This window comes from Marmota marmota, unplaced genomic scaffold (assembly GCF_001458135.2).
Source record: "Marmota marmota marmota unplaced genomic scaffold, marMar, whole genome shotgun sequence".
In the NCBI taxonomy this organism is placed as follows: domain Eukaryota; kingdom Metazoa; phylum Chordata; class Mammalia; order Rodentia; family Sciuridae; genus Marmota; species Marmota marmota.
This window is the reverse complement of record NW_026000001.1, coordinates 47,141-54,621: the sequence shown is the minus strand read 5'-3', so window position 1 is coordinate 54,621 and position 7,481 is coordinate 47,141. Positions and strand designations below refer to the sequence as shown.

General features: G+C 44.8%; 1 protein-coding gene and 1 non-coding gene across 2 annotated transcripts in view; both read right to left on the bottom strand.

The window, feature by feature from the left end:
- Positions 1 to 176, bottom strand: part of Ehbp1l1 (EH domain binding protein 1 like 1) — a 22,761-nt gene extending 22,585 nt beyond the window's left edge. Inside the window, exons 1-2 of the mRNA XM_048807643.1 lie at positions 143 to 176; positions 3 to 49 (exon numbers count right to left, since the gene is read on the bottom strand). Coding sequence (XP_048663600.1) covers positions 3 to 49; positions 143 to 161 — 66 coding nt within the window. The 5' untranslated portion in view covers positions 162 to 176. The remainder of the gene's footprint in view (positions 1 to 2; positions 50 to 142) is intronic.
- A 3,015-nt stretch (positions 177 to 3,191) lies between these two features.
- On the bottom strand, positions 3,192 to 3,293 carry LOC125618128. Its single transcript, XR_007349378.1, has one exon. It is a non-coding gene; the product is annotated as a U6 spliceosomal RNA (small nuclear RNA).
- Positions 3,294 to 7,481: the final 4,188 nt, after the last annotated feature.

Sequence of the window (7,481 nt, the reverse complement as noted above, 5' to 3'; positions counted from 1 at the left end):
ACCTTCGTCTCCGCCTCAGTCGGGGGCTCCCAGGAGAAATCGTCGACTTCTGGGGAAGACAGGCACAAGGGACCGGGATCTTGCCGGAGCGAGCAGGCTCCCGCGCCCCGCAGCTACAGGCCCCCGTAGCCCAAGTCCTCACCAGCGCCGTTCAGGGCCATGTTGCCGTTGTCGCCGCTGGGCTCACCGGAAATGTCGCACAAGCAGAGCGCCTTCACCGCGCCCCCGCCCCTTCCACAAGGGCCTGAGGATGAGGGCGGAAGTGACGCATCCCAGGAGTCCTCAGATCTCGCTCTGCCCACAGTGGGGCGTGTCTGCAGCGGTCTCCACTTTACCCGAGAGGCGCGTCAGTCACCCGGAACCCGGCAAACAGAAACTGGAGGGGCGTGTTCGGGGAAATCCTGCTCGCGTCGTAGGGCTCGGGAGTGAGTTCGCTAGGTCGCTTTTCCTGCCCTCCGCGAATTGAGGGGACCACTTGATTTGAAAAGCCCTCGCTGGCCTCTGCCTGACTTGGGGTTGTCCTTTCCTCACAGGCTGAGCCGGCGGGGCAGTGTCGTAATCCCAACCACCGCCATCGTGGTTGCGCGCGTGTGGAGCCTCACTTGGACCAGCGGGAATCATTGTCGCTTTCGGCTTATTTCAAGACCCTCCCCTTCTGCACGTCCAGGGTTCTAGTCTGTCACATGCTCTACCCCCACCTAGTGCCAAGACCTGGGACTCCTGGGACTAATGCAAAGCCTGTCCCTAAGCAGACCTTTTTTTTTTTTTTTTTTTTTTAATTTTATGACCTTAGAAAGTTTGCTGACTGAAAAACCGCTTTGTGCTGGGCATGCGCAGATCAGGTTCCAGCCGCGCCGCTCTGGAGTGGGGATGGGGGACTTATTACATATACTTGTGACCGTTAGGCTTTTCTTAAGTGGATTGCAAGTGAAAGTTGCTGGTACTCCCTGAACATTGGCCTTTATGATTTTCCCCTTTCTTTCGTGTTCTTTTTCTATGTGTATCTACCTCCTTATTAGATTAGAAGCAGATGGGGTAGGCAGGGGTCCCTAGATGTGCAGCTTGCTAGGTCTCAAGGCTGTAAACCAGGACAGTAAAAAAGGAGTTAAGACTAGACCCCCCATAATCGCATCCGAAACCTCCTTCCCTGGACAAAACATGGTTGTTTTTTTTTTTGTTTTTTGTTTTTTGTTTTTGTACTAGGGGTTGAACTCAGAGGCACTCGACCACAGAGCCACATCCCCAACCCTATTCTGTATTTTATTTAGAGACAGAGTCTCTCTGAGTTGCTTAGTGCCTCACTTTTTGCTGAGGCTGGCTTTGAACCCATGATCCTCCCATCTCAGCCTCTGGAGCCACTGGGATTACAGGCGTGTCCCACCATGCCCGGCAAAATATGCTTTCTTAATCTTACTTGTAATGCCCTTCACCAATCCCCATCTTCCTCCTACAGGACCCCCTGGCACTGCCATTTTTTTCACCCTTGCTGCCTCCTAGGAGAGCCCTGTGTACCTCTTTACTCTCTCCATCATCAACAGGTTCTTGGGCAGCAATGTACTTGACTCAGGGCCTGCATCCCAATTCATTTCTGCCAGACTGACTATAGAAACTGTCCCTGAACCATCTCTTGGACTCCAGCCTATATGCACAGACTTTCCAGGCCATTACAGTCTCCAGTTCCAGCCCATCCTGAATTCCCCAGTGTACCCTCTGTGTCATCATCAAGACCCACTCAGCTCCTGTTCTGCCAGGTATCAACTGGTCATTTATCCTCCCATTTTTCCCCTTTCATTTTCTCCTCATATTGTTGTTCTGTTGTCACCATTTCACAGAGTAGGAAACTTGAATAAGTCTTTTAAAACATATGGCATGTTATATTTGCTCAGAACTAGCTGGCATCTCCCTATTACACTTAAACAATAGTCCAAAGTCCTTATTATGGTCTCCAAGATCCTACAAATAAAATCCTTGTTCCCTCTCATCTCTTCCTACTGTTCCTACTTTCTTCCTGTCCCACTACTCCAGGGAATTCTATCCCCTTCCTCTCTCAGGACTTCTTCCTGCCTCAAGATCCACTGTAGGGTGGACAAGACATAGGCCTGGAATCAGGCAGGCCTGAGTTTGATCCTAGATCTTCTGCTTACTGGCTCTGTCACCTGGAGTAATTGACTTCACCTCTCCAGACTTCAATTCCTCCTCTGAAACAGAGCTACTTATGTTTACTTGGCAGGATTGTGTGAGGATGTAGTGAGGAGATGTGAGTAAAGAGTACTAGGCAACTGTTCTCTACCAATCTCTCATTTATGCAGGTTTTGCAGGAGCAGAGACACAAAAGAGTATGTACCTTTATTCTGGACTATCTTAAAGTATGTTTGTATAGTGTACAGCCTTGGACTGTAGAAATAATGGCTCCTTCTAGAGCAAAGGGCTGCTATACCCACTGTCCCTTATAAAAGATCTGGGTTCTCTGTAATTCAACTCACCATGCGTAGGCATCTATGCAGGCCCCCTTCAATAGACTTGTAAGGGGGAAGTAATAGATATGCTTACATTCATGTTGCTTGCTGTGCTGTAATAAAGTCCTTTGTCTTCATCCCAGAAGTCTTGTGTCTTTTGCCAGCATCCATGAACTTGTGTCAGTCTTAACTAGTTTGTTTGAAAGTAGGGTAGGGTCAGGTGCAGTGGTACATGCCTGTAACCCCAGCGGCTTGGGAGGCTGAGGCAGGAGGATCATGAGTTCAAAGCCAGCCGCAGCAAAAGTGAGGCACTAAAGAACTCAGTGAAATTCTGTCTCTAAATAAAATACAAGAAATAGGGCTGGGGATGTGGCTAAGTGGTTGAGGGCCCCTGAGTTCAATCCCCAATACCCCTCCTGCATATCCTGCATAAATATGTCCTGGGGAGGAATAGATAGCTTCTCACAGTCAGATACAGGTCTGCCTCATTGAAACAAGCAGTACTGACACTGATCCCGGAAGTACAGATGTTCCCATCCCCTTTCAGCATAGGGTAAAGGATGGGGTGTAGCTCTGTGGTAGAGCATGTATTTAGCATGCCTAAGATACTCAGCATGCCTAAGAACCTGGGTTCAATCCCCGCATCCTCCCACCAAAACCAAAACAAACCACTCCAAATGGGGAAAAATCTTAAGATTTTAGTTCTTAAGTGAAAGATTCTTTTATTAATAAATTCTAACTGTGGAACGCTTCATGAATTTGCATGTCATCCTAGCATAGGGGCCATGCTAATCTTCTCTGTACCTTCCAATTTTAGTATATGTGCTGGCAAAGCAAGCAATATACTTCTTGACATTGATGCCAATGAGGGTAGAATGGGGACAGAGATGTTGCTTTTTGTAAGAAAGATGAGGACTTCATGGGCTGATTAACAGGTTTTGAAGGAAGGACAGGGAATTGGTAGCATGCTTGTTGACCAAATTGTATGACCAACTGGGCAATAAAGGTTTTCAATTTTGTTTCATAAGGAATTAGGTCATTGCTTACAGGCCAGTTACCATGAAGTAGGTTCAAAGTCAGCTACCAGTCATTTCCCTGATTATTACTCCTCTCCTCTGGGTGGGGTTGGGGAATGGAGGAATAGATAGTTTCTCACAGCTACAGGTCTGCCTCATTGAAACAAGAAGTACTGACACTCATCCCGGAATTATAGAAGTTTCCATCCCCTTTCAGACAGCATTTGCCAAGATGTGTACACATATTAAATGCAGATGGAGTAAAATTTATCACCACTATGGACAGAAATTGGATGACTCATTAGAATTTTGGCTGGTTCACTTCAGGGCTGATAGGCAGGAGACATGGTGCTTGGTTAAAAAAGAATGGCAACAGCCGGGCCATTGTACAACTCAGCCCTACTATCAAGACAACCTTCTGTCTATTCCAAGATCACAGTAGAGGGTCTCAGAGTTATTTTTTCCAGTGGGTCCTGGATGCTGCAGGGACCCATTACGGGAACCTTTACTCCCTTAAGCAAAGTTTCCTGAGATGGGCGAAATCCAATAGGAAATCATAGATGGGCTACTGATTACTCTTTGGGCTCTTTCTGTTCTGGTTTGCAATGCTGATAAAGATGACCACCAGAGAAGGAGAGAGTGACCCAAAAAATTTAGATAAATTCTTGTGATCAGCTCCACCACTCCAGAAAACTCCCATAGTAAAACCAGATGAAAACCTAAGAGATCTTATTATGACGACAGAAATACCCGCCATCACTGCATGTTGTTGGGCAGTGTGCTTATTAATGACTATTTCACCTCTGGGAGACTTTAGGACTCAACAACCACAGCCATATCACTTTCTATCAACAGCTGTGAGGTCTGCACCATTGGCTGATCTGGGTTTGAGTGGCTCGGTCGCTAGTAAAGGTTTGTCAATTCTTTTCAAATAATTAACTTCTGGATTAGTTGATTCTCCCAGTCACTTTGCTGTATTTCACTTACTTGCACTCAAATCTTGATTATCCTTATTGTCCTCCCTTTGCTTGTACTGTTTTGTTCTTCGAGTTTCTTAAGGCAAAATATTAGGTTATTGATTTGAGATCTTTTTTTTTTCCTTTTCAACATAAACATTAACAACTATAAATTTTCCCCTAAGCACTTCCTTTAAAAAACAAAGGTCACAGCTATGCAAGTCAGACAGACATCAAACAACATTCTAACAAACATCTATAGGACACTCCATAAACAGCAGAATTCATATTCTTTTGAAATGCACATGGAATATTCTCCAGGATTGACGGTATGTGAGGTCTGAAAACTCTCTAAGGATCCATACATTGAAAAAGATTGAACTCATACAAAATCTATTCTCATTCCATAATAGAATGAAATTAGCAATCAATAACAGAAAGGGATTTGGGAAAACTTTATACAGAAATTAAACAACATACTCCTAAAAAATCTATGGGTCATAGAAGAAATCACACAGGAAATTAGAAAATACTTTGAGATTAATTAAAATGAAAACAATGTAGAAAATTTATGGAATGCAGCCAAAGTGGTGCTTAGGGGGGAAATGTATAGCTTCTAATGTTTATATTTAAAAAGGAAAAAAGGGCTGGAGTTGTGGCTCAGTGGTAAAGCACTTGCCTAGCACGTGTGAGGAACTGGGTTCAATTCTCAGCACCATATATAAGTAAATGAATAAAATAAAGGTTCATCAACATCTTTAAAAAATTTTTAAAAAGAAAAAAAGATCTCAAATCAATAAATAATTGTTTCACCTTAAGAAACTAGAAGAACAAACCAAAAACAAGTAGAAGGAAAGATAATAAAGGAAGAATAATAAAGATTTGAGTGGAAATAAGTGAAATAGAGAATAGAAATTGATCCAAAAGTTCTTTAAAAGACCAACAAAATTGAGGAATCTTCAGCTAGAGACTGATCCAGGTCAGCCAATGGTGCAGACATCTCGACTGCAGGTGGAAAGCAAGGTGGCCATGGTTGCTGAGTCCTGCAGCCACCCAATGTGAAATGCACAAAGTGGGTAACAAGAACACTGCCAAACCACCTAGCAAAGTTTTTTTATTTATTTATTTATTTTTAGTTCTCGGCGGACACAACATCTTTGTTGGTATGTGGTGCTGAGGATCGAACCCGGGCCGCACGCATGCCAGGCGAGCGCGCTACCGCTTGAGCCACATCCCCAGCCCCCTAGCAAAGTTTTCATCAAACTGAAACTAATCATGGAAACAAATCGCAGCTGCTCAAACTGTCTGTCACTCACACAGATGCCCGTGTTAAGGGCCCATTATATGATGACACTGACTGGGATCAAGCTGTGGATCGTGATTCACTGCTTGCTGCACTGCCATTTTCTCATTTCCACCTGGATCCATCACCATACTAGACTGGCAGCACATTCGCCATCATAGAGTGGGTACAAAGGAAAGGATTCTGCGCTTCTGAAGCAGAGGCTGCCACTCCATGCCTGACTTGTGATTTCTGCCAAAAGTTCATCTGTTCATTTCACAATAAGGGAGATTACACTATATGTAGCACCGCCCCTGCCCACACCTGACAGATTAATACACAAGATGCTCGGTTCCCCTTTGGGACTATGGTGATACCTCACACTTTTCAGGTCAAATGGTGCCTTGCCACTGTGGTCCTTTATTATTATTTGTTTTTATTTTAGTTGTAAATGGACAATACCTTTTTAAAAAAAAAAAATTTTGTGGTGCTTAGGATCAAACCCAGTGCCTCACACATGCTAAGCAAGTGCTCTACCACTGAGCTACAACCCCAGCCTGCCATTGTAGTTCTTGAGATGAATCTGTGTTGTGTTTATAGTTTTCTGGACCATATGAAGTCTTTTATCCCAAAAGCCACTCAGAATAGGCTGACAGTGACCATGCTCCCTACCAGCCCCTGTGAGCTCTGAAATAGCCTCCTCAAAAATCAACTCAGGAATATTTCTAGCTCTCCCTCCTGGTCCCCACACCTTGGTAAGGCAATCGAAATTATGAATGCAGCTGTCCCCAGGATGGGACCATCTCCCATCTTGGCCACATCCTTCATGAAGATTGGAATGTGAGAGTGGAGGTTTTTTTAGAACAATTTTGAAAATTCCAGGTTCCATACTCACCATGTAGGGGACACAATGTTTCTTTCTTCCCCCTAACATCAATTTCAGGCCAGGCTTGTTGGTGACTCCCAGGTAGCAGCCTAGTCAACAGGGGGATTAGAAGATTCAAATGTGTGTGTGTGTGTGTGTGTAATGTATGGTACTGGGGATAGGATCTAGGGTCATTTTACCACTGAACCACACCCTCAGTCCTTTTTTTTTTTATGTTTTGATTTGAAACAGAGTTTTGCTAAGTTGCTGAGGTTGGCCTTGAAATTGTGATCCTCCTGCCTCAGCCTCCCAAGTTGTTGGATCCAGGTGTGCATCATTGTGTCTGGAAAGACTCAAATGTAATTGTGGTCCAGGCCACCAGAATTCTCTTGTTGGCACTCCTGGGATCAGAGGAATAACTGCAGCCCTTGGCTGTGACACCTCTGTCAGAGCCCTCAATATTCCCTGCCACATACAAACAGTGGTCCATAGGCTAAGTGGGTTCAGAATGTGTCCCTATAAGTTTGATTAAAATGCCCTTGTCGTTTTCATACCTAACACTTTCAGGTGATGATTAGGAGGAGGAGACCATCAGGAAAAGGGAGAAGTTCCAGCTACTGGAATGGGATATACAAATTTTGAGACAGAGGAGGGAGAGCAACAGCGTTGGCACCTGGGAAGGAACAGTTCAGACCCTGGGGACATGGGAGAAGGAGAGATATTAATCAGCTCTGTCTTTCCAACCCACTTTCCCTGGAACCTTCCTTGCTAAGGGAAACACCCTGCTTCACCTCTCCCAGACTGTTGCAAGTGCCTTAAATTTAACAGACTGTGGGTCTGCCATTCTCCACCTTGGTTCTGTCAGGGATTTGACTGCTATTCTGCTTAGCCTTCCCAAGAGATGGG